Source organism: Trichosporon asahii (assembly GCF_000293215.1).
Source record: "Trichosporon asahii var. asahii CBS 2479 unplaced genomic scaffold scaffold00070, whole genome shotgun sequence".
Taxonomy (NCBI): domain Eukaryota; kingdom Fungi; phylum Basidiomycota; class Tremellomycetes; order Trichosporonales; family Trichosporonaceae; genus Trichosporon; species Trichosporon asahii.
In genome coordinates, this window is record NW_014040855.1 from 1,166,619 (window position 1) to 1,191,453 (window position 24,835).

The 24,835-nt window shown below is 57.9% G+C and overlaps 10 protein-coding genes across 10 annotated transcripts; 5 read left to right on the forward strand and 5 right to left on the reverse strand.

Annotated features, from left to right (window-relative positions):
- Positions 1 to 985: 985 nt before the first annotated feature.
- On the reverse strand, positions 986 to 4,454 carry A1Q1_04238 (uncharacterized protein; the record flags this gene model as incomplete). The annotated part of the gene is made up of 3 exons (XM_014322615.1): positions 986 to 3,095; positions 3,174 to 4,109; positions 4,150 to 4,454. The coding sequence occupies 3 exons, from the start codon at positions 4,452 to 4,454 to the stop codon at positions 986 to 988; spliced, it is 3,351 nt and encodes a 1,116-aa protein (XP_014178090.1).
- A 1,242-nt stretch (positions 4,455 to 5,696) lies between these two features.
- On the reverse strand, positions 5,697 to 6,347 carry A1Q1_04239 (uncharacterized protein; the record flags this gene model as incomplete). The annotated part of the gene is made up of 1 exon (XM_014322616.1): positions 5,697 to 6,347. The coding sequence occupies one exon, from the start codon at positions 6,345 to 6,347 to the stop codon at positions 5,697 to 5,699; it is 651 nt and encodes a 216-aa protein (XP_014178091.1).
- Positions 6,348 to 10,879: 4,532 nt separating this feature from the next.
- A1Q1_04240 (u6 snRNA-associated sm-like protein lsm8) lies at positions 10,880 to 11,821 on the reverse strand (the record flags this gene model as incomplete). Its single annotated transcript, XM_014322617.1, has 4 exons — positions 10,880 to 10,970; positions 11,185 to 11,312; positions 11,370 to 11,399; positions 11,570 to 11,821. The coding sequence occupies 4 exons, from the start codon at positions 11,819 to 11,821 to the stop codon at positions 10,880 to 10,882; spliced, it is 501 nt and encodes a 166-aa protein (XP_014178092.1).
- A 1,804-nt stretch (positions 11,822 to 13,625) lies between these two features.
- Positions 13,626 to 15,349, forward strand: A1Q1_04241 (casein kinase I; the record flags this gene model as incomplete). Its single annotated transcript, XM_014322618.1, has 5 exons — positions 13,626 to 13,770; positions 13,921 to 13,961; positions 14,033 to 14,102; positions 14,154 to 14,302; positions 14,357 to 15,349. The coding sequence occupies 5 exons, from the start codon at positions 13,626 to 13,628 to the stop codon at positions 15,347 to 15,349; spliced, it is 1,398 nt and encodes a 465-aa protein (XP_014178093.1).
- A 1,447-nt stretch (positions 15,350 to 16,796) lies between these two features.
- A1Q1_04242 (uncharacterized protein) lies at positions 16,797 to 18,319 on the forward strand (the record flags this gene model as incomplete). The annotated part of the gene is made up of 4 exons (XM_014322619.1): positions 16,797 to 16,888; positions 17,132 to 17,616; positions 17,844 to 18,016; positions 18,065 to 18,319. 4 exons carry the CDS (start codon positions 16,797 to 16,799, stop codon positions 18,317 to 18,319), a joined length of 1,005 nt encoding a protein of 334 aa, XP_014178094.1.
- Positions 18,320 to 18,469: 150 nt separating this feature from the next.
- Positions 18,470 to 19,395, reverse strand: A1Q1_04243 (uncharacterized protein; the record flags this gene model as incomplete). Its single annotated transcript, XM_014322620.1, has 2 exons — positions 18,470 to 18,930; positions 18,984 to 19,395. The coding sequence occupies 2 exons, from the start codon at positions 19,393 to 19,395 to the stop codon at positions 18,470 to 18,472; spliced, it is 873 nt and encodes a 290-aa protein (XP_014178095.1).
- A 235-nt stretch (positions 19,396 to 19,630) lies between these two features.
- On the forward strand, positions 19,631 to 20,337 carry A1Q1_04244 (uncharacterized protein; the record flags this gene model as incomplete). The annotated part of the gene is made up of 2 exons (XM_014322621.1): positions 19,631 to 19,832; positions 20,039 to 20,337. 2 exons carry the CDS (start codon positions 19,631 to 19,633, stop codon positions 20,335 to 20,337), a joined length of 501 nt encoding a protein of 166 aa, XP_014178096.1.
- Positions 20,338 to 20,584: 247 nt separating this feature from the next.
- On the reverse strand, positions 20,585 to 21,525 carry A1Q1_04245 (uncharacterized protein; the record flags this gene model as incomplete). The annotated part of the gene is made up of 3 exons (XM_014322622.1): positions 20,585 to 20,752; positions 20,795 to 21,077; positions 21,164 to 21,525. 3 exons carry the CDS (start codon positions 21,523 to 21,525, stop codon positions 20,585 to 20,587), a joined length of 813 nt encoding a protein of 270 aa, XP_014178097.1.
- Positions 21,526 to 21,946: 421 nt separating this feature from the next.
- On the forward strand, positions 21,947 to 22,861 carry A1Q1_04246 (uncharacterized protein; the record flags this gene model as incomplete). Its single annotated transcript, XM_014322623.1, has 5 exons — positions 21,947 to 21,969; positions 22,077 to 22,152; positions 22,202 to 22,274; positions 22,333 to 22,680; positions 22,734 to 22,861. The coding sequence occupies 5 exons, from the start codon at positions 21,947 to 21,949 to the stop codon at positions 22,859 to 22,861; spliced, it is 648 nt and encodes a 215-aa protein (XP_014178098.1).
- A 406-nt stretch (positions 22,862 to 23,267) lies between these two features.
- On the forward strand, positions 23,268 to 24,800 carry A1Q1_04247 (uncharacterized protein; the record flags this gene model as incomplete). The annotated part of the gene is made up of 2 exons (XM_014322624.1): positions 23,268 to 23,358; positions 23,458 to 24,800. The coding sequence occupies 2 exons, from the start codon at positions 23,268 to 23,270 to the stop codon at positions 24,798 to 24,800; spliced, it is 1,434 nt and encodes a 477-aa protein (XP_014178099.1).
- Positions 24,801 to 24,835: the final 35 nt, after the last annotated feature.

Here is a 24,835-nt window from a genome sequence, read left to right on the forward strand (position 1 = left end):
ATGTCGTCGCGGGGGTTCAGAGCATGAGGGAATCTATGCCTCCAGCGCCTTGTCGATCCGCTCCACGATGCGCAGGAGCTCGGCGCGCAAGTCACGCAGTTCCTTCCTACATCCCGTATCGCCCGGGAAGTGCACTTCCTTTCTGGGGGAGGAGGGGGAGCGAGGGCTACCCTCGGAGCAGAGGATGCCTTGCCCGCAGCACGGCGACGCTTCCGCTGCCTGCGTTGTATCAGCGAAGAAAACCCAGATTGCTCGATGAAGTAGGGAATGAGAAGAGGGGGATACGAGGCACCGACGCAGAAGGAGATGCTCACCAAAGGTGATGGCCGGAGATAGCGCCCCAGCCTGATAGTCATCAGAATCCCGATTCCCGCGACGAAGAGCACGCTCGTTATCGTCTCCAGTGTAGGATATGGATAAGCGGGCGGCATGATGGCAGTGTTGTTAAAGTGTAATGCCATGAGGAAATGATGATCTGGATGTGAACAGACTTCAGCACTTATCGCGTTAGCGCCCGTTAGCCGGACCCGGATCTGTCAGCACCCATGACACTATAGCTCACTAGCTAAATCTATACAGCAAATGCATTCTGCAGGTCACGCCCGCATGACCCGGCGCACGCCCACGCCAGGCCTTTTGTGTCTCCCGTCAGTCGCCACATGACGGGAAGAAAAGAGAAAGGATAGAAAAGAAAGGAAAAGAGAGGTGGCGAGACAAAGAAAGTCTCGCCTTTGAAGACCAAGTTGGCATCGTCACTTCATGACTTCTTAGACTTTCTTCTGATCAAACATTTCTTCTTGGTTGAGCGCCTCCGCTCTTTCGTCGTCTAATAATATATAGGAAGGAAAAGCACTTGTACACCCTTGAACATCATACCCAAAGTGGAGAAAAGAAACAACCGGGGCGTCATGCCTCGAGCGAGGGCAGAAGACACTCGCGGTGGGTGGCAGAGGTAGAGAAGAATGAGGATGTGGGTGGACCCGCTCTACGCGCCGAAGCCGTTGGGGCCTGGAGGGGGATACAGATGTCCCGGAATCTGGCCGCCAAACATCATGTTCTGGTGCATGGCGTTGATGTCGATAGATCCCTCGGCTCCGGGCGGCAACCACTGAGTGGCAGGATGCATGCCGGGAACGGGGGCCGCGGTGAAGGGCATCGGCTCCGGATTTCCGGGCATGGCCGCCACCTGAATGACAAACTGTGTCTCGAGCGTAGCGGGGTTACCAGCGCCATCGATGAATTCCGCACGGGCCAGCACCTGGACAGGAGGCTGCAGGGAGTCGGGAACGCCGGCAAGCTTGGTTCCGTCCTCCCAGCGGAGCCACGGCGGAAGGGAGCCGGGCGGGGACGAGAAGGTCGGCTTGATGCTAGCAGACGGGGCCATAGGGTCCCAAATCTTGGGCTCCCATTCGTATCGGTGGTTGATAATGGCGACGGGCTGGGGAAGGATGATGATGCGTCTTTTGAAAGGACGGAACACCCAGCCACCTCCGGGGAGTTTCTTCGCATCAACGTGCCAGATGTGGTTACCCTTGGACTTGGCCTTCTTGCCATCAGCGTTGAAACGCGAGATAAGCTCTTGATGCCAAAGGTAGACCTTGACCTTCTTAATTGACATGGTCTCCTCGGTGATACCACGCGACTGGAGTTCTTCGTGGAACGCATTGGTGAATGCCTGAATGCGGAACTTGAAAGGGCGGTAATCCGGGGACTCATCCAGGCGCTGCATCTTTTTCGGCATGAGCACCTGGTGAATCTTCTCGCCCTTGCTGTCACACATTTCAAGATCAGAGCAGACCTTGTTCAGGAACTCATTGAAGATCTTGTCCAGCTGCGCTCGGATGTCATCCGAAATTACAACACCAGACGTGTTGCCGACATCAGCCATCTCGGGGCCTGCTGATGAGCGCCTTCGCTTAGGTCGGCGGGGCTGGGTGTCGTCATCGTCACCTCCGTCGTCATCATCATCATCGTCGTCATCGACGGGCGATCCCTGGCGTGACTGCCAAGCCGACGGAGGCATGGACGTCGACATCGACAGGGCGTGTCCAGGCTTCACGACGGAAGATGAACGAGCACGCGCGATGGGGCGTCCATCTGCACGATGCTCAACGACAGAGGAGCGACGCGACTTCTGGCCGTCTCCTTGGCTTTGCTGGTGCTGGGTCTGCGAGACAACAGCAGCTGCAGCCGCTGCGGCCTGGGCCTGAGCCTGGGCCTGCGCATGAGCTGCAGCCGCCTGTTGTTGTGCCACGGCCTGCGCCTGCGCCGCCTGAGCTGCTTGCGCAATTTGATGGGCGGCCTGTGCTTGTGCCTGAGCTTGGGCCTGCGCTTGGGCTTGGGCCTGCGCCTGAGCCTGAGCCTGCACCATTTGCTCCATGCCCGCCATGACGGCCGCACTGTTATCCGGCATCCACTGGCCATTTGTGGGCGACTGGCCTCGTGAAGGGGGCACAGCTGCCAGGGGAGAGGAGATGGCGGGTGGGTGGTGCATCCCGACAGCTCCCGCAAAATTGGTGGTTCCACCATTGATAGGTGTGGTCGGAACCGTGGCATTCTGAACAGGCTGGTGAACTTGACTCTGAAGTTGGTGTGCGTTCGGGAAAGAGTGCGAGTGGACGAGCGGAGGGGCGGAAACAGGCGTCGGGTGCATCATGGTCGAGGCTGTGGCAGACATTGAGACGGGCGAGGTCACAGTCGGAGTCGTCACGACACTAAGCGGCTGAGGTGGCTGGGTCTGCTGCTGCTGATGCTGCTGCTGCTGTTGTTGTTGCTGCTGCTGCTGCTGCTGGTGTTGCTGGTGTTGCTGTTGCTGTTGCTGCTGAGGCACAGGCAGGATGCTTGCCAAAGCCGGCGCAGCCGCCGCCAAGTTGGGGGCTGCCATTGTCTGTTGTTGAGCGGTCGGTGAGTAGTTCATAGGGGATATTGTCTGTCCGTTCGATCCTGGTGTGGTCTCTCGCGGTGTCGGTACGGGTGCCATACCCAGATCACTGGCGATCTCGAGCTGGGTGCTGATCTGTCCCAGTGCTTCCGGGATTCGTTCTCCTTCGCCGCGAAGCAGTGCCTCTTTAGCGTTCTGAGCCTGGTTGACGATGCTGGTAGAGGTTAGCGAATAGGTAATGGCAAAAGCGAGGGGCTGCTCGTCGACAGCCCATGTCAAGTGAACCACTCACGTGTCAAGCATCGTCAACCGTTCCATTGTCAACCTCTCCGCAATGTCATTTCCAGTAGGCACGGCCGAGCTCATCTGTTGGGCCACATTCGGGTTAGGCGCATTGGAAAGGAGGTTTGCGGAGGGGTGGCGGCTATGGCTAGGACGCGAGGGTGTCGCGTGAGAAGCATCTTCCATCGACACATCGCCCAGAGCTACAGCCACCTGGGACGCTGCATGGTCGCCGCCTCCAGGGGTCGTGGAAACAACCGGCGAGGCTGTACCTGAGCCGCCGTGGATAGCGGTGAACGACAGATGCGTCGGAACAGCCGAGACGCCATTCGGGGAAACGCCATTTGAGAACTGAGGCGCTCCGTTATCTCCGGCTATCGACGTTGTCGCCGAGCGTTGTCGCAGTTGCTGGGTTGAGGGCATCATACGGACAGGCGACGTCGGTTGAGACGCCGGGACTCTATATGAACCAGGGAAGGTGCCAGTAGTTGACGGTGCCGTCAACGGAGCAGACGGAGTCTGGTTCATGCTAGCGCTCGTGTTTATCCGAGGATGGGTAGCGGACTGAGGCTGCTGTTGTTGGGGCTGCCCGTTCAATTGCGGAGCGAAGGGTATTCCGGCACCCGATGCCTGATCTCCGTTCGCAGCAGAGGCAATCGAAGCCTCGGCAAATCGGAAGTAATCATCAGAGGGATCGCCGACCAGGGACAAGCTGGTCGCATCGGTGAACGGCGCGCTTGTGCTGACCAAAGAGGCTGGGGACATGCCGGCTGAGAAGGAGAGCGCTGGCGGAAGAGCGGAGATGTTGAGGCTTAAGTTGGCAGGGCGCGCTTGTTGCTGCTGCTGTTCTTGCTGTTGTCTCTGGGCAGCAGGCGATTCGGTGCTTGACCCCTCGGACGGGGGGAAATAGTCGCCCCCCGTCTGAGAATCGCTTTGCGAGTCTATTCTGCTCTTGTCAGTGACCGAGAAAGCAGAGGGAGACTCACGTGGCGGGGGAAGGTGGTGTGTCGAGCTGAGCACCAATCCAGACGTCTGTTTTCACGGCACAGGACGCTCCTGGATCATCAAGTTGGTAAGGGACGTCCGGGTAGATAGCGTTGTCGTGATGGACTGACCCGAACGGGGGGTTATGCCCCAAGGGATGGGTGAAAGCAGAAATGTTGGGTGGGTTCGCCGTAGAGGATACTGAAGCTACAAGCGAGTCGAGGCTGGGGAGCGGAGTTAGCAATTGTCGTGAAACCTGCCGTCTGTGTGTGCGCGCGGTGCTGGGTCGACGTTGGATCGGAGGCATCGGAGGAAGATGGAGGAAACGAGGAAGGAACGAACATCAAAGTCAGGCGAGAGAGGATGAATGCCAATGCGTGCGATGTTCACGTCTGTATGCTTCGCGAGCAGACTTGACGGTGACGAGGACCGCGCACAAAGTAGACAAACGCTTCCACACAGCTCGGGAAAAGCTCCCTAACAGTCGAAACCGAGGTGGGTGCGCTGGCTTTCCAACGATCTCAACCTCACTAGCGTCACCTGTGTGACCTACAGGTATGGGGTGTGATCTGCCAATTCGACAGAGAGAAGTCTCGAGAGCAAGGGTGATGATGGACGTCGTATTCAGAGCTGGGTCCCCCTCGACACTCGGTCCACACTTTACCTCTCGCAGCTGCGCCTCCGCTCTGCAGGCGGAAGGTGCGACGCTCTGCGCGTTCCACCAACCGATTAGCCGGGAGGATGTGGTACGTGCCGCGAGCCCTAGATGCCAGGTCGGCAAGTGGGCCCAGGTCGCCTGGCGCTACGCAGCAGTTCACCGAGAATGACTGGCTTCCCCCATTCACCCTTACGCTCCTACCTTGCACTCGAACCGCGCACAGACAAGCAGACCGTGAACTGGGGTATGTGTACTCACCGAAAAGCCCCGATACACAGCGACTCTGCGGAGCAGTCGTTGCAAGGAGGGAAACTTGACTCAAAAAGCAGCAGGGCTGCCGTTCGGTCAGGCTACAGGTGGCGTAAACTCCAGGGAAGGCGGACGTATACCGAGATGAAGGGCGTCGCGTGTGGACGTAAGGAAGCGATTTGAGGTGATTAACTGCTTCCGAACGTCGTGACAGGCGTGTAGGTTGCAGATGACCTCGCTTTCCGTACGTCTGTTCGAACGTCACGCACGCACCACGCGTATAGCGATGTTAACCGACCGTAGAACGCGGAGACAAGTGTTGGATGGATGCCGGGAATGACAACGATGAGTTGGTGAACAGCAACAGTTCGACAGATGTCGGTTGTTCGAGTGCGCTGGTACACGAGGAAGGTCGAGATCCGGTATTTAGGGAGAGGGAAATTCTCGATATGGCGTACGCAACGTCCAGACGAGACTGCACTTGAGCTGGAGCTGTGCCGGTTGACGGTCGAATGGGACAGGGAAGGCGGTACAAGCCGTGCACCAGGTACCGTACTGAATCCTTAGCGGGACGCGGATTTCCGTGCTATTGGGCGGGGATCTCCAGAGTGATCTCTCAAGCACAGCGAAACGTCCTGTCGGTCAGGCCAAAGATGGTATTCGGTTCTCCAGGCGTCGCTTAAGCCCGACCAGGATGATGGAGAGGCTTGCGGTGTCGGGTCGCGGGGGTCGACTGTCAGTTGAAAACTTGAATTGAGGATCCAAAGAACAAGCCGGTGATGGAGAGGGAGCAGGGGGAATAGAGCAACAGAGGAGAGAGAGGGTCGAGTGGTTGATGGAGTATCGAGCGTCCGGATGGATGAGCGAGGGACGACGGCGGTGTCGATTTTTCGGGCTTTCGAATCTGAATTGATACCGAAGCCGAGAGGAGATCGGAGGGGAAGGTGTGTCGTAACTCGAGGACGGTGCGGTAGGAAGTGTGGATGCACTACCGTCCGTGCAGTCGATTTCGACGAGGATGCGCGAGATTGATGGATGGGGTGGGGTTGAGGGAAGACGACTTGGATGATGAGATGGAAGGGAAAAAGGAGTAGGGGTGGACCAAAAACCGGCGGGCGGCAGTGGTCGACGAGAGGTAATGTAAGAGGGGTATGGGTGATGAGCGAGCGATAGACGCGGGGCAAGCCAGGCAGGAGGACGACTAGAGAGGGGAGGACGCCAGCGCCAGTGCCAGATAGGAGCAAAGCCTGCAGGCTCTGGGCCGCGAGGCAGTGAGGCAGCGAGGCTGGCCATATTGGGCACGAGTGGCCGAGTGGGAGGCCGGGAAGGGGGGGCAGCAGCCAAGAGAGAGCACGAGGCAAGGGACGGTGAGTCAGGAAAGTCAGGACGGCCAGGGCCGCAGATGCAGGACCCACAGGGCTCACAGGACCAGTCAGGTCGGCCAGGTCGGTCGGCCATGAGGTCGAGCTAAAGCTAGATCCAGAGACAGGCGAAGGACCTCTTCCGCGAGCCCATGCTCCCCAGCTTTGGAGCACGGTCAGAGCATCAGTCATCAGTAGTAGTAGTATCAATGCATGCCGTCGGGTCTCATCGAAGCCCAGCATCGAGCGCGTGAGGTGGGCACCCTGATTGGCTGGTGGGTTTGCCATGCTATGAGACCTGAGGCGTATGGGCGTGTGGGTGGAGGACCCATAAGGGTTTCAGGGCTGGAGTGGATTAGGTACTAGCTTCCAAAGCAGAGGCGCAGACCTGTCCGCGCCGCCGCAGTCGAGCAGTCGACGAGCGTAGGGATCCTGCTTGCTCGTGGTCGAGAGTAGCCGCTGGACCGGGCGATACGGCGAAGCTGATGGGCTGGTGGTGAATCAGACTTGGCGGCTCTGACCAGCTGCGCCGAGTCAGGTCCAATCAGGTCGAAAAAAGAGACGCCAACGCTCGGCGGTAGTGCGTTCCACCCTGAATTTTCTTTGTGGACGTCTTCCGCCCTTGAGGTAGCCCTCGCTAAGCCCTGCCCAATCCCTGTCAGTCCTGGCCAAACCCTTCAAGGGCTCCCCCTTGCTTGGCTTTGATACAACTCTTTGCGCCAGACACAGAGTTAACCATCAACGTAGGAACACATCTCGAGACGATCTCGTACCTGTTACACTCAGAGTCTATCAGCCCAGCCCACCGCCTAGGGCCCTGTCCCCCTTTGCGTAGCTCGCTCTCTCCTCCGCAAGCCTAGCACCGTTGGCCGGATCGTTATCGAGCGCTCAATCTGCTAGTCTCAAGCGAGCCCAAAGGCGATATCGGCATCTTGCCCGTACTGCCCATCCTCGTTTCGATCGCGCCTCCTGACACGCGGGCGGGCGGCTCCAATTCGAGACTCGTCCTGTTAGCTCAGAAAAGGCTGGCGCCTGTACCCATCGAGAGACAGGAAAGATCCCGACATCCAGCCGAGAGTACCGAAACATGCTGGCATCATGATGACATTTGCAAATGCTGTCGGAAATCGGGTTCTCCTGTTGAGGCGCCCAGCACCGCCGGACAGCGGACGGTCTGAGCCGCATCGACCATGACGCGAGCATATCTCTCGTACCTCGATATAGATGCCGACAACTCTTCCATTTCAGAGGCAGATCAGCCACAGAGTCTCTTGATCTGCGGCCCCATCCGGCATCTGCACATCTGCATTGCGTACTTGCGTGTCACAGGTAGGGTCTCTCTGCTCCCCACCTCTCTGCCTGTAGATCTTGAGTTCGAGGTTCTAGAATCTAAGGACTTTAGAGTCTTAGGGCAAGAGGGCTCTAGGCTAGGATGATTAGGGATGAGCCAGGATATGGGTCCGAGGGTCCATGGGCCGAGTCTTGTGAGCAGTTACTGGAATGCTAGGCTGGCAGGAGGTGTGCGAGGAACTGTCAGGCTGACCGCAGGATGTCGCGCATGCACTGAAGATGGTAAGTGAGGAGGCAAGGAAGCCGAGCCTTTCCGTGAACACGGAGAACATGCCGATTTGAGGCGATTTCAAGTTCTCGAAACCAATATGGTCGTTTACACCCTCAGCCTTCCGTTGTAATGGTAAGAGATGAGTATTATGAATACTCTTAATGCTAAAACCCAAATTCCTCGTTTGGGCAAGCACTGCACTGTAGTGTAACCCCTGGCTAGAACTCTCCCTTCATCAGGCAGAAGCTTGGGTAGATGATGGCTACGTGATAATTGCCTTTTGTAGCAAACGCTCAGAAACAAAGTTCCACTGAGCCAGGTACGACCCTCTGTCCGTCTGAGGTACGCTGTCGTGAGAGCAGAGCAGTCTGAGGTGGCGCGCGGACCGTGGGAGTGCAGCTAGGTTTGGCGGGCGGTCCAACGCTGAGCCGGCTGGGGCTGCCTTTGGTGGTGGCTGCCTCGCGTTCGTCAGCAGCATACCGTTCGCCCCCCACGGCCAGTAACTTGTGCCTGCTCTTGGGACTCGGTCTGCTTGGCTTTGAGACCGAGGGCTCAAAGCACGAAACGAGCTGCAAGAGGTGCTGCGCTGATGCCTTGCAGTTGCTTCACCTGTGGTCTCGAACCGATGACGACACTTGAACACTATCCCGGTCACATGGACTGAACGTCGGCCGTGGGCCGAGGTCGGAAGGGCAACCGGAGCCGTATCGGCCTTGTACGTGACTAACTTCATGCAGCCATTATAGCTTTCAACAGCCGTGGGACGCCTCCTCGGCAGCACCACAGCTGCAACATGTGGCGTCAAGGCGCTCGCACTGTCTGAGAACGCTAGTGTTGCAAGAGCCGGCCGAGTGAGAGCGGATAGCGGTTGTTGCCAGATCAGGTCTGACCGGGTGGTTCGGATGGTCAGGTGTAGGCTCGGGCCGATGACTACAGCCTATCAGCGCTGATGCGGAGCCTCCATACTGCTATTCGCACGCTGTACGTTGCACTGGACATCCTGCCGTTGCTCTGCCGTACTGCGATCCCCGGCCCGTTTCCCCAGTCTGGCACCCTCCTTTTCGGGCACTGGGGGCGATGGGATTTCATGGTGTCGGAAGGCTGGCTTGTTCCCACAAAGAAGAGTACGCGTAGGGGTTGATGCACGTGTGCAGCGCACTCCTCGCTTCCGCTCACTTCTCCATCATCTGACCGGCAGGCCGCATTCATAGTAAGTGAAACTGGCAGCCGCGGCGTTGCACTTTGGGGTTCCGACGGATCCGACAACACATGCAGTATGGACGGCGAAACGCTCGTAGTCGCGAAAGCAGCAGAGGCTGTGCGATGTGCCTGTTCGTCATTTCTGGACTCTCTGTACGGCCAGACTCTGTAAACATCTGAAGAAGCGCAGGAGGCAGCTTACGACGCTCGCAGAGCTTCGTGTCAGAGTCTCCAAACTTATGCCATGACGACCTCCGCCTCATGTCCGCGCCCTCCTTGTGCCAATGGCTTGAGCTTGCGGGGGCAGCATTCAGGATGAAACTCGACCTGTTGTGAAGGTCCCATTTCAGCGTCCGCGTCAAGTGTCCTGGCGATCCTGAGTTCTGGTCCTGGCCCTCCTGACGCGTGTATTCGTGTCTGATTTCCATGATCCCGGACGTACTGTGAGCTTCCATTAAGATTGCGCACTTGCGTCGCCCGTTTACAGGCCGCTGTGCCTGCCGCTCATCGGACGCGCTCCTAGGACGCTCATAGCCCCCTGCCCGTTCCTGCCCATTAACGACGGACTGCTTATTGAGGTCCGCCGAGGTCCCAACTATGTCCCAACGGTTGCACCCAAGCTCCAGACCGCACTCGGGTGAATCGTTAAATGCATTTTAGGAAGTACGCTTGTTAGGCAGTGCAGCTTGCATCTGGGAGTTTGGAGTGCCTGTGAGCATATGTGAGGCCAAAGGTAGCATGTGCACCGTCGTGCCAGCTCGTGCCAGTCGTCTGTATTCATGATATTGCGTATCGAAAGCAAAACGTTTAATCCAAATTGCTCGAAGGCAACACATGACTGGCGCCCTATTCTGCGCCTGATCGGGGGTTGACCCGGCACGATATGAAACTGATGTGCCGCAGCGTCATTACCGTGATAACGTACACAGCTTTTATCGAGGTTTTACCTTTCAACCCCAGCCTTTCCCATCGTCGCTGCCGCTCCGGCATGCTACAGGCGTGCGTACGTGCGCGCCGTTCGGCAGGTGGCACATCCTTAGTGGGAGCTTGAATGCAGGAGCGTGCCATCTGGCAATTACTGAGACGAGAGACAGACTTGTCTCCCCCTCACCAAGCGTTCGACCGACATAATCAAGTTGCAGAACAGAGTTCACACTCGCTTCGCTTCGTCTTCTATCTCCCACAGCTAGTTAAGCTCACAGTGCTTTGGGGGCGGAGACCCGGAGAATCTAGAGCGGACGGAATTCCAAAGATACCCGAAAACTTGAGCTTCCTCGCTCAGTGGTGAGGAGTGGTGAGACGTCATCCGCGGCCTCCGCGTCGCACGTAGACTGTCCATTCCCATTGCCCTCCAGCTTTCAAGAAGTGCTTGTCTCTGCCTCCCCAAAGGAAGCACGTCGTGAGTCATTCAGCGTGGCGTCGTTAGGGAGTAGCTTTGCTGGGAAAGTCCGATTGAGGCGGATAGTTGATCCGATGCCATCCAATACTTTAAGGTGTGGCACGTTCCCACGGGCGTTCTTAGGCATAGAATGATTATTGTACATGCATATGTGAGTGATTGATAGTTCGAACCCGAATTGACTCCTGTCCAACCTTGCAATTGAGCACTTCATCTTGCCGAGGAGGTTGACACGCAGGTGTTTTCAACGATTTGATGTTGATGTTGTAGGTGAGACGTCGATCGGCCGCCGATTGGGTCAGTCTTAGTACTTGATCTCCGGTAGCGGGTCGGCCATGATTTCCGAGTAGTCCAGAGATCCGTCTTTATCCTCGTCGACCTCGGCGATCAGAGCACTGAGGTGGGCATCAGCATTGTACCGATATCTCATTGATCGGCCGAGATCAAGCGGCCAACCGCCGCCCCGGACGTCTCGTGAACGCCGGCAGTGGTGCCGCCTCTAGGCTTGGCGGAAAGCCAACCGTATTCAAGGAGTTCAGACGCCATCGGCGTCGCCGTTGTCCGCCACTTGCCAGACTGGCTTACGCCGCCCACATCCAAGAAACTTACACATTGTCACCCTTGATCATGTAGAGCCCCAGCGAGATCATCTCAACGCCCTTGTCCGCCGAGTACTCGCGCTCGACACTGTCCGACAGAATCAGGTTGCAGTAGTTGTCATTGCCCTTTAATCTTCCCTGGGATCCTATCAGCCCTACTGTTTTCAAGCCAGATTTTTGAGTCAGACCACTCACCACGATAATGCGGCCATCGTAGAGAATCACCTGTACGAGCTCTGTTCGTCAGTCATGTCCAACGCGATACAGCCGTGCCATTGCGATTGCAAACTTCGGCAGCAGCGTTCAAGAATAACTGCTCTCTCTAGCAGCTCTTCGCAATCTCCCAGCGGCGTGTTCTGAGCATCGCGCAACGACGTGGTGTTGACGAGACTCACGATCACGAAATCCTTCGAGTGCAGACATGACAGGCGGCTACCACTGCGACTCCCAAGCTGAGAGCGACCTTTGCTCTGCTGATATCCGGGCCAGGCAGAAGGAGCGTCTGAAAAGGCAGGACGTTCAAGCTCGGATCGGCGGTTGAGTGGTTGAGTGGGGTCGAGGCGATTGTTGTTGTTTTCGTGACGTCGTAGCGACTGACCCACGACGTGATCGAAGCCGGCGAGAGCGGTCACTGGCACATATCTCATATGTTTGTTTCTGGGCCGTTAACTGGGAATTAATCCCAAGGCGAAGCAACTCTTCACGTGATGTCGGCAGCAATGTCGCGTGGCCTACTGACCCTGAAGCTGCGCGAAATGGACCGGTCTGGCCGGGCCTCACATCAGGATGAGGAACGAGCCCTGTTTTGTTGAATCGAGCTAAGAGGCTGGAGACCGGCTTGCCGGCTGTGTTTGGCCCTTGCGGACCCTCGCTGGGCCCTCTCAGCCATGGCCAGCCACGATTTGGGTGGCAGGAATTGCTTCCGTTCCGTACCTGTGGTGCATGGGAGATCCTACCCGACAGGCCTCAGGTCATGATTTTCGACCCAACCGAAACGAATCAGGCCGCGCAACGGATCCCAGGATGCCTTGATGAGCAAGGCCGATTCATGCGCCATTCATAGTCCAGCCTGTAGTCTGACTGGTGCTGCGCGGTCATCGCGGATAACACCATGAGCAACGCATGGGTTTGTCGGGTTCATCGCGCCATGTTTGTTGTCAGAGATCTGTCAAGAGCGGAAGCGGAAGGGTACCGGGCACACCGGGCGCGGGCGGGGCAAGCGCCGTTCACCGGCGCCTGTAGGAGATCGAACTGAGGGTCATCGCGAGACGAGCCAGCACTCCAACGCGGCCCCTTGCATTTAGTGCGGTTGCTTGGTCGTATGGATGGGCGAGCATGCGCGGGAGGCGACGGTCAGCGAGCACTGACAGCCCGTTGAAGTAGCGTTGCGGTCGAACTCGGTGAAGCACAGACGAGACATAGTCAAGCCATGGCGACTATGCATTGGCACATAAAAGCCATTGTAGTGCCGCAGTGTAGACAGTCTGCGGTCTGACGCCCGGACGCAGTCAGGCGCCCAGGCGCTGGGCGTCCATCTGGTGGAGCACAGCCACTTTGTTCTACACGGGTCGTTGCACGGTATGGGATGCTGCAGAGGCGCGGAGGTGCAGAGTGTGCTCAGCGTGCCAGTCGACGAGGCCGCGAGAAGGCACACACAGGTACTGACGTGTATCGGATCGGTGCGAGTCAGCCTCAGCGGTACGCAGACATCGCTGTCATCGTCGCCTGCCAGCTCGTACGCATCGCCGTCATTGTCTTGAGATCGTTTACACGCGTCGTCTCTGTGCGCGACTCCGATTCCGTGTGCTGCCGTACTTGGCCTCCGTCCGGTTCGAAGCGCTTCTCAAGATCCCACAGAACCCCACACTAGCCCACGGCCACAAAGTTTTTCGAACACTGCCCCTGGGTGCATTACAACGGCAGTCGCCTGAATACAACTCGGCGAATTCGCACGCGCGCGTGTCCTCGAGCAAGCAACACCGACTTTGTGCATGGGATCAAGAATCCAGTTGTTTTTGCACTCTTGCGCTTTGAATGCTCGCACGCTACAGAGCGTAGACCCACCGTGACAGCTTGACAGCTCGACAGGCCGATTCCACCACACAACAGGCCAATTACCTACCGCCTTCCCGCTCAAGCCCTCTTCCTTCCCCTTATTCCTATCCCTAACCTGTCCTCCCTCCCTACCCCTTGTACCCAACGACCCATACCCACAACTCAGCCGTCCATCCATCCAAACTCTCCTCATCCAACCTTGCTTGCTTCTCGACAATCGACCTCTTTCCTCTTTCCTCCCTTGTACTCATCTCCACCCTCCTTTTCTTTCCTCGACCTCATTAACCCTTCAGTCGTCGCCTCCGTCGTCGCAGTCTCGATCCTCCTCTTTCCCCGTCACCCTACCGGCTTCCCTTCCGCCCACTCGTCCGACACCCCCGGCCATCTGCACCCGTCATGGCCACGACCCATGTGATTGCGTCCAATCCGGGCGCGCACCTCTCTAGCAGCGGCCACTCATCGAGCTCCAGCAACATCGTCGGCGTCCACTACAAGGTCGGCAAGAAGATTGGCGAGGGCTCCTTTGGTGTCATCTTCGAAGGTACGTAGATGCGCAGTCGCATTTCAAGGATCCGGCGAGGATCGCAGGTTACCTTTCCCGCGCCTTGCCTCGCAAACATCGCGCACCGCTCCCATACACACACACGACATCGCCTTTGCAAGCGTTGGGGCATCCACTCACTCCTCGCAGGTACCAACCTTCTCAACTCGCAGACGGTCGCTATCAAGTTTGTGCGTATCTAATACGAGTCAGGACAGCTCGTCCCGGTCCGTGCGAGTGACCATAGCTGACATTCTCACAGGAGCCTCGCAAGTCGGATGCGCCACAGCTCCGCGATGAGTACCGTAGCTACAAGATTCTGAGTGGATGTCGTGAGTACGCAGACGGGCATCGAGGCGGTGCGATGGGCTGACGATCTCTAGCTGGCATCCCCCAGGTCTACTACTTCGGACAGGAGGGTCTGCACAACATCCTCGTCATCGACCTCCTCGGTCCCTCGCTGGAGGATCTCTTTGACATGTGTGGTCGCAAGTTCTCTGTCAAGACATGTTGCATGACTGCTCGTCAGATGGTAAGTTCCCCGTGGAACTTTCGGGCGCGGAAAGGCCGGAAGCTGACCTACCAGTTGACCCGCGTTCAAACGATTCACGAGAAGAACCTCATTTACCGAGACATCAAGCCCGACAACTTCCTCATCGGACGTCCTGGAACTAAGGGTGCGGGTGTCATCCATGTCGTCGACTTCGGCATGGCGAAGCAGTACCGTGACCCGAAAACTAAGCAGCACATCCCGTACCGTGAGCGCAAGAGCCTGAGCGGAACCGCCCGTTACATGTCCATCAACACCCACCTTGGTCGTGAGCAGTCGCGCCGTGATGACCTCGAGGCTCTCGGACACGTGTTCTTCTATTTCCTTCGCGGCGGTCTCCCGTGGCAGGGTCTCAAGGCTGCTACCAACAAGCAGAAGTATGAGAAAATTGGAGAGAAGAAGCAGTCGACGCCTATCGCTGAGCTCGGCGAGGGCTACCCGCCCGAGTTCGCCATCTACCTCAGCTACGTCCGAAAGTTGACCTTCGACGAGACGCCCGACTACGACTTCCTGCGCGACCTCTTCTTGACGGCTCTTCAGAACGCGGGAGAGGTTGACGACCAGGTTTACGACTGGAACTTGCTCAACAATGGCAAGGGATGGGAGGCTTCTACCTCGCACTCGAGCGCGGACGTTCAGCGTCAGCCTACAAGGGACCGTAACCGTGGTGACCGTGTCGACCGCCTCCGCAACGGATCGGGAGGTGGAAACAATGCTTCTCGGGGTACTCGCAAGTCAGGCTCAGCCCTGCCCAATGCCAGCAACCAGGCCATTGTTGGGGTCAGTGCCCCGTCAGGAACCCGCCAGCACTCCTCGAGCCACCCGTTCGCTTCTACCAACCAGAACAACCCCGGCTTCGACGGATACGACGCGCAGAACGCGACCGGCAACAAGGCGGCTCAGCCTATTTCGCCAATGAACGTTAACAACTCTAGGCCTGGAGCCCCCGGACAGCAGCACGACGGAGATTATGTCCCCGAGCGCCGGGGTGGATTCATGAACTTCCTCATGTGCCGTGGTTGCCGGTAGACAGTGGATCTTTACCAGCAATGACGAGTCTGGAAACGACGTCTACGATCTCACTTCCCTTTGCCTCCACCGTCCCTTTCACCGTTTCACCCGCCATTCCCACTGTTTTCTGGATCTGACGACGCGATCCCCCATCACCCACTAGCACATCACAACACTCAGCACATCGCATGTCCATCCCGTCGCGTCTCTTTCCCAAAATACATGGCCTATTGTTGCTGTCGCCTATTTGCATCTGCGCCCCTAATCGTTGTGTCCCGACAGGTTACCCCTTGGCTTCACCCTATCACCCCACAGACGGTCCGCGTCTCGATACCCTTCCCATAGTCAACCATTCACCGCCCTCCGCCTATTCCTCATTTACGACGATTGTTTTTGTGCATAGACCTGCGTCATGAATGTGTGTCAACACACTCTGGTTCCCATGATCATGACTCCTGAGCGCTATGGAGAGGGAGGCGCAACGGGTCGTTGGACGCGGAGAAGCAACTAAAGCGCGGAAGTGATTTGTGACGGTGAGGTGGCAGGGGTAAAGGAAACGTTGGGTCCCTGTCCTCCCACTTCACTCATGGTGGGGGTGAGTGAGTGGTTTGTTTATAGCCGGTTAATAAATGCTTTCTTAGATACCAAACGATATAACGCAAAACGATATCACTAGATGCGACTCCTCGCACGTACGAAGCTTTTGATCATGACTGGCGTCCCAACGTCCAAATAGCACTTTAAACGTGCTTGAACTCCTAGTGCGGTTGAACTCCTCCTGGGCCAGAGTGGGACCAGCGTTCAACAGTAGTGAGACTTGAGTAGTGAACAGAGCTAACAGAGCTGACATTCCGTCCATGCGCTGCTATGGAGCTAACGGAGATGGTCTGCATGGCCGGGTGGTATGTTGAAAACTTCGTTCGCTGTGCCCTTTCGATTGGGGTGCTTGAAAGCGGTCTTCACACGCAGCCACTTGTCAGAGTCAAGCGTAGTATATGCGGCGGAATATGTTGTCCTCAGCGAGACCGACTAGAGGAGCTCGCAGGCATGATGGAGTCAAATCCCATGGCATACGCCATGCGCCGGAGGCAACAAGCGCAAAGGTCGCGTTGCGAAGCATGATTCGAACTGAAAATCGCTCATGTCGCTCGCACATGGATCTACTTAAGTTACCAAGCATCCGAGGAGTGCGAGCAGTGGGTGTGGTGGTTGACAGCATGACAGAGGGACTACAGGTGATAGGGCAAAGACGCGCAGGCCGGGTGCGCTATCACGCGACAGTCCCGTGCTATTGGTCAAACAGATCAGTTCATTGGATCGGTGACGTTCAGCATACCACCGCACTTCCTCGTACGTACACAGGACGGTGAATTCGCCCACCCCTGTCATTGATAACACCCCCACAAGCTCAAGCCTGTGTCAACTCGTTCCTTCACACCTCTAACCCCTTGTCTCTCCCAGCACCATGTTCAGTACCACTTCCATCGTGGAGCCCGAGAATCCTACCAGCAAGGCCGTTATCCACCGCGGCGCCGTCGCCGTCATCACCGGAGCAGCGTGAGTCCCTCGCCCTACCTCCACTATCTCGGTTGCCAGAGGACTGGGACGCACGTCGATGTCTTCAACTCTTCCCCCGCCGCCGCGACACTCAAGAGCCATCGTTGTCTTGTCTGGCGAGGGCATGCATGCTCTGTGCTTCCGGGACTATCAGCATTGCTGTCACCCCGTCCCGCTTGTTATCAGTGACTGGTCTCGGTCTGATCACGTGGCCCTCCCCACGACAACAATCGCTGATTACAGCTCTGGCATCGGACTCGCGGCCGCAAAGCACCTTGCCCGGCATGGACTGAACGTCGTCATGGTTGACGTTGCGCAGTCGCTGGACGCCTCTGCCAAGGAAGTAAAGCAGGTGGAGGGGTCCGGCGACGTTGTGCCGGTGCACTGCGATGTTTCAAACATCGAGGACGTCGTCAAGCTTCGCGAACAGGTCTTAGACACGTACGGAGAGTGCCAGGTACTCATGAACAATGCGGGTATCTCACGCTCTACACCAGCTTTCAGCCTGGAACGTGACCTCAAGGATCTGCAGTCAGATTGGGCCGCGGTCCTGGGTGTGAACATGAACGGTATCATCAACGTCGCCCAGGCGTTCGCGCCGTTCATGTCTCGGCAGGAGAACGAGAGCGTCATCATCAACACTGGATCCAAGCAGGGTATCACCTGTCCTCCTGGGAAAGCAGGCTACAATGTCTCCAAGGCGGCAGTCAAGGTGTTCACCGAGCAGCGTGGGTGCATTCTTTCGTGGCCGAGCTGACACCGCAGTCGCCCATGAGCTGCGCAATACCGGGCAGGAGTGTCTCTGCACCGCGCACCTGTTCATGTGAGTGGTCCATTCTCTTGTCCTTGCAATAGTCTTGCTTCTCTTCTTCCAACGCCCCGTCACTGTCCGGGAAAGGGGTTGTAGTGGCCCTTGTAAACTCCTTGGCCGTTCTCAGCGTGATGCTTCGTTAAGCAAGGCTAACTCTCAGTCCCGGATGGGTCTTCACCGGTCTTTCAGGCGCGAACGACGGCAAGCCCAAGCCTCCCGGAGCTTGGACACCCGAGCAAACCATCGAGTACATGTTCGAGAAGGTCTTGGAGGAGGGCGACTTCTACGTGATCTGTCCGGATAACGAAACCACTCCTGTGAGTCACTGTCACCAGCGCTAAATACTGCAGCTCAGGCCGCGCAAGAGTGCTGCAGCGCCAACGAGAACCAATGCTGACTTCCAGGCTCTCGACAAGGCCCGTATCCAGTGGGCACTCGGCGACATTATCGAGAACCGCCCGGCGCTCTCGCGCTGGCATCCATCGTACGCCGCCCGTTACGAGGATTTCATCGAGAGCCGACAGGGACTGGCTGCCCGCAGCCGTAGTCGTGGCCGTGCTCCCCTCGACCGCATCCCCGATGTGCCCGGCGAGCGTGAGCAGTACCGTTTCCAGCAGTAGAATCTGCTTGTAGAGTGGCCTTTAACGGTCGCTTGTGCAAGTGTTAGTCCATAAATATGTAGATAAGACCAAACGGCAGTATGAATGAATCGAGTATTCGAGTGTCATGCGAGTTATGCTGAAAATGCTGAGTCTATGATAACTAATGATCTACGCGTGCTGCGCCTGCTGCTTCTCCTGCGCCTTCTTCGCCCTGGCCTGCTGCTCCCGCTCGAACATCTCATACTGCTCAAGCTCTATGTTGCTGATCTTGGAGTTGACGACATCGCGCTTCTTGAGCAGCTGCTCCATGTACTCCTCGTCCGAGATCTTCTTGATCGGAATGATGTACGCCATGTACTCAAGGATGCGGGACGAGAGGGCCGAGTCGCCCATGCGCTTCCCCTTCTCCTCCTCCGTCTTGGTCGGCTGCTGCATACTCTGCGTAAGGTCGAGCGGGCGGTCCCAAACGTCCTGCGTCGATCCCGCGGGCGTGAGCTTCTCCTCCTGGCCCTGGGACTGGAGCTCTACGCCTTCCTTGCGCGCGAGGTACTTCAGCCTCGCGACGCGGACTTCGTTCACGGCGAACTGTCCCCCCGTCGCGAGGAGCGCGCAAGTCATGGCGGCTGGAACTATCGTTCGCGGTCCACCTGCCGTCAGCTCCAGTTTTCCGGAAGCTACTTACGGAGGAGAAGGCTGAGAATACCTCCAGAGAGTCCAGCACTAATGGCCGAGTCGAGTACGCGCTGCGTGCGCACGTCCCACAGCGTCCCCGTCGGCTCATACCCCTCCTGCTGCCGAAGCCCCTTGATGATGGGAGAGACGAGGTACTCGCGCGTACCAAAGAAGGCCAGGCCGCCGATGAAGAAGTTCGTGCCCATGGACACTGCTGGCGGGAAGGGGTCGATGTGCTTCACGAGACCGTACGTCGCTCCGCTCACGACGCCGAGCGCGCCAGACGCGAGTACGGCCTTGGCCACGAAGAGCGGCGCGCCGGGGTCGACCTTGAACTCGGGCTGCGGACTGGCCTTCTGCACAGCAGCTCCCGATTGCCGCGGGGTGGGCGTGCTAGGACCAGCAGCATCGGACGACGACATGGCTGGTGTTTTCGTGGGTTTGTTGTCAACTTTCAAGCGGTCGATCGGCACTGAAACTCAGGCAACATTACAGGCCGTCGCCTCGCCGCCAGAAAGTCGAGCCGCGGAAATTGCCATATCGGGAAAGAGTCCGCAACCTCCACCAGAGGGTTCGTACCTGGCCGCACATGTGGCCAGGAAATCAGAATGAGCTCATCTCCGCAGACACTCCGCAACATTACTCACAGCACACAGCATGGGAGCCGGAGCATCAAAGACCGCACGCCGCCTGCCGACCAAGGTGCCGACGAGCGCGCACGCGAACCCGACGGCGGCTGTTCGCCCTTCCGCGGAGGCGCTCGCCGCTGCTGAGAAGCCGGCGGGCCAGGCCCTCGACTACGGCAAGAAGGACAAGGAGGACAAGTCGGCCGAGCCGTTCAGCGGGGAGAAGGACGAGGGTGAGCTAATTGCTGCGTTCACAGCTGATAGTAGACATTCTCAAGGACGGCATGGACCCGGACTTCATGGCGAAGCTGCAGCGTCTCGGACCTGTCGCTATCGATGACCCGAGTCTGATTGTTCGCACTGTGCGTTGCGAAGCAGGGAGTATGAACTGACGAGCAGCCTGTCGGCGCGCAGCGCACTTTGAACTCGCGCCGGCCAGAGTACACGAACCGCACCAACATTCCGCCCCCGGGGACGCTGACGGTGTCTATGCTGACCGGCCTGCTCGACCAGCTCAAGACGCTGCCGCCCGGCACTGACCCGAGCCACTTGTACCGACAGTACGGAATGACGCCCGAGCTGCTGGCGCCGGTGCGACAGTGGGTCAACTCGCCCTCTGTTGGTGACGAGGAGTACAAGATGCTCGACCGCAGCGAGAACCAGACCGTCGAGACGGAGATTGAGATGCCGGCCGTGTGGGTCGAGAGCAAAGATAAGCTTGCTCCGCTCAAGAACTAGTCAACTCTCTCACAATAGCAGCGCAAAAAGGCATCATCAAGGCTGAGAAATGTACACTGTATGCATAGACCCTCACTCCCGGAAGAAACAAGGAACCTGAAGGCGGAGTGGTGAATCCCGTACACTGGCCTGGATAATATACAAAGGGGGTGGCTGCAGGCAAGGCAGCCGATTGCGGGCCACAGGAGCCCGACGATGCTCATGCTCATGGTGATGCTCGTGGAAAGAGATGGACGACCCGATCGAGTCAGCCGCGGCGCGATCCGGACGATGCGCTGCCCGGCGCAGACGACTCCTTGCGCTCGCTAACACGCTCCAAGAACGCTTGCTTCTCTAGGTAACCGCCTGATCGCCGGTTCGCCTGCAGCTCGTCCGCGAGATGCTTGTCCGAGGACGTGAGTGACTTCCAGTCCATCTGCGACTGGGGAATTAGCACTGGAACAAGATATGAACTCACCTTCTCCAGCGTCGTCATCTTCTTTCCCTTGTCGATAGCGGCAGCCATGGCCTCGAGCGACTGCCGCGGACGCTTGCGCATCGGTCCTTTCCGAAGAGGCGGCTTGGACGGCGACTCGGTCGCGGCGATAGCGGCGGCGGCCTCAGTGTGTCCGTTGCCGTTATGCGTCGGTGTGACAGAGCCAGAGCCGGACGGCGACATCTCGCTCGCGAGGCGCTTCTGCTCCTGCTGCTGCAGGTAACGAATAACCTCTGGGTCGTCACTCGGGAGGCAGACCGTTTCACTGTTTATCAGTTCTAGACCTTTCGGAGGCTGGTGGCGTGCACACGACGAAGGCTGGGGTCCGATCCTGATCAAAGGGTTACTCACTAGATCGTCTCACCGGCGAAACGACGTGGTCGCTGAATCTCGACCATTTCGACCTGCACTCGGGGCACGCCACCGAGGGGTCCACCGAGCTTTTCCTCCTCGAGCATGGCACGGAAGGCCTCGGCAGCGCGCTGTTTCCTGTCGAGCGCCTCCTGCTCTTCGCGCTCCTGGCGCAGCTTCTTGAGCTCGTCGCTCACCTCCTCCGCGCCACCCTCGTCGTCAGAGTCGTCGCCCGAATCGTCGTCCGAGCCGGCGGCCTGACCCGCCACACGAGGGGCTTTCTTCTTGGGGCCCTCGGGAACGAAGTCAGTGTCGGCCTCATCGTCAGAGGGCCCAAGGTCGGCGGTGGCGAGGGTCGACATGGCTGCTGGCAGTGTTGGAGTGGTTGGTGCGACGTCGAGATTATTTCCGCTCATCAGCAGCGTCCAGACCATTTCAGGACGAGCTCAGGAAACAGGACAACAACATGATAGTTGGGGGGAGCGAATAGAGTTACGTCACGGCAACACGCAACTGTGGGCTCACGCGCAGGCGCGCGCTTCAGCATCGCCACGCGACCGCCCGTCCCTTACAATCGCTAGCCCGCAGCGCGCAGTGCCTTCACTTTGTCCCTGCCAACGAGTCGCCCTGGACCGAAGCCCGGTCCGTCACGTCGCGAAAGCCAACACAAACAACAGCCTCTCATCACGTCTGACCATCACCAGCAACTCGACGACGCCACGAGCGACCGCACACCCGACTGCTAAGGAATAACTTCTCCACAGACCTCATACCCTCTCCACCATGTCCACTCTCTTCACCACGCTGTGAGTGCATCTATTGGGAATCATGTAAACAAACCTCTGACCATCGCAGCAAGAGCAACCAGTCCCGAAGTGTGTTATACCAACTGAGATGCGTGCATGTCTAACAGGCCAGCTTTCAAGCCGAAGAAGGTTCAGGAGGGCACCAAGCAGTGGCAGCTGAAACAGTATGCTCAGCAGACGCTTGTAAGTGCAGCTTTCAGTTTCGGAAGATCGGCGGACTGACAACGCGTAGGGCTCTGGCAACTTGCGCACCGCCGTCCAGCTTCCGGACGGAGAGGACCTGCAGGAGTGGATCGCTGTTCATGGTGAGTGGAATAAGAGTGATAACGAAGATGACTCGGAGTTTCAACGCTGACATTGCAGTTGTTGACTTCTTCAACCACGTCAACATGCTCTACGGCACCATCAGCGAGTTTTGCACCCCGACCGAGTGTCACATCATGAACGCTGGTCCCAAGTACGAGTTCTACTGGGAGGATGGAGATGTCTACCGCAAGCCCACCCCGCTTTCCGCCCCCGCCTATGTCGAAGCTCTCATGACCTGGACGCAGTCACTGCTCGATGACGAGAAGATCTTCCCGCAGCGCATCGGCGTCAAGTTCCCGTCAAACTTCATGACCACCGCCAAGACCATTCTCCGTCGTCTGTTCCGTGTTTATGCTCACATCTACCACTCACATTTCGACCAGATCTGCGGCCTTGGCATCGAGGGTGAGTTCGAAGCGACCTGTCGACAGTGGGACCGTGATAGCTGACAGTCACAGCGCACCTCAACACCAACTACCGTCACTTCTTCCTCTTTGTGGACGAGTTCTCCCTTCTCAGCGAGCGTGACCTCATGCCCATGGAGGAGCTGAACAAGACGATCCTGGCGGACACGCTCCCAAAGTAGCGTGCTGGTGGGGATGCGATTCGAGGACGATGTCGAAGATAGAGCTCAACGGCAATCTGGTTTCGTTCTTGTCGTGCTAGAGCTTTGTATACCTAGAGAATGTAACGCACGTCATGATCATCTACGCACACATGCATGCTTTACGCAGCAGACAGAAACATGGGACAGTCGACAGTCGAGCATAGCTTGCATAGCACAGAGGTCTGAAGCTCGTCACAAGGTGGATAGCGGAACCAAACAAACCATTAGCTTGGCTCGCCACATGGTCGAAATAGGCCAAACGCCGTCACTCATTGGCTGGCGTCGGCGCCTGCTTTCTTTCCAAAACAACGGACAAGCGTACTGACGTCCCAACTTAGTGTCACCTATCCTCCGACAACCACCCACATTCGACCATCCGGCCACCATGTCCTCTCATTCCGGGCCTAGAAGGCGGTCTGGAGGACCAGCGCCGCTAGTAGACGACACCACTCTGCGCTTGCAGCAGTTCGACGACTGTGCGTAATGAGCTCACCGATGGGAACCACTATCCGTCTCTCGGGTTGGAACAGAGCAGAGATGGCACAAAACACAACATCAATACTGACTCTTCACAGTCCGACGACGACATAGCCGACAGAACCGCGAGATTATTACGGACAACATCAACAGGAAGACTGCGATGCGGAACCTGCAGGATCAAATCGAAGAGCTCCAGGCCGAGGTTTTGCAAGTCCGAGCTGAGAACTCCCGACTGCACGACCAGGTGAAGCGAATGGAGAAGGAGTCAGCCCGACTAAGGAACAACGCGGCGCGGGAGGCACTAGCTGGCATTCTGGCTGCTGTACCCGCTCTCACTAAGTTGAAGCAGTCGCTCGACACGCTCTCCCCGCCACCCAAGCCCATATCTCGACCGAACGGACAAATGTCAGATCGGACGTTCATCAATCCTATGGCGACTCGACCAGCAGCGAGTGCAGCTGAGAATGTAGGCTTGGGGATCCTAGATGAGGTTTCAGAGCCCAGCGACAGCCCGATGCGTCGACGGAAGAGCTCGCCGCTCAAGCAGTTCCCAGTCCTCAAGAAGAGCGCATACGGCTCACCGAAGCGCTCGCCGAAACGGACACCTCCACGAAAGCGCCGACGGGAGTCGGGTCTGTTGCCCCGACCGATGTCTCCCGACAGCGACTCCTCCCTGTCATCGCCGGAGCCGGAACCCGCCGTCGAGCTCGAGCCCATGCCGGAGGCTGAAGAGTCGGCTTGGGAAGAGGGTTCGTCTGTCCTGGAGTTCCGGTCTGAGGCGATCATTGATGATGGTGGCGCGATCACGCCGACACCGGGCAATCGTCTTGGTGTGAAGGTGAAGGACATAGCCGCGCATCTTGCTTCGATTGATATCGACAGAGAGGCGGAGCGTGCGACGCCGGAAGTCAAGATCGAGCTGGATGCAGGCGCGGACTTAGGAGCATCGGTGTCGTCGCGCGACTCTGAGCCGATCGAAGAGGAGGGCGGGCGTAGCCGGCGTGCGCGCACGAGCGTGAGCTACAAAGAGCCGAGTCTGCGTAAGAAGATGCGCAAGCCCGACGGCGTCGGCGTCGAGGACGTTTTAGGCGGCAAGCGGATCCTCGACACGGGCGTGCGACGTAAGAGCGCTCTGCCCCGCTCCGCAGCCAAGATTGGCTTAAACGACGAGCAGATCGACCTCCTCTCGACTAGCACCAGTACGGGGCGTGCAAAGTCCCGTTCGACGACACCGCGCGCTACGACGCCAACGACAACCCCGCCACCGTCGAGCCCCAAGTCGAGCCCGAGCTCCAAGACGAAGCGCGACGCTCTCGGCGAGCTGTCGTCGAACAGCATCCCCTCTGTCCCGCCCAAGACGAAGCGGGCATCGACGGCATCGGAAAAAACGGCAGACGTGCCGAGGCGAGCGGGGCGTAGGAGCGCCGCCGTCGTGTAAGCTGCATTCCTGCACCGCCCACAGTTTCACGCAGT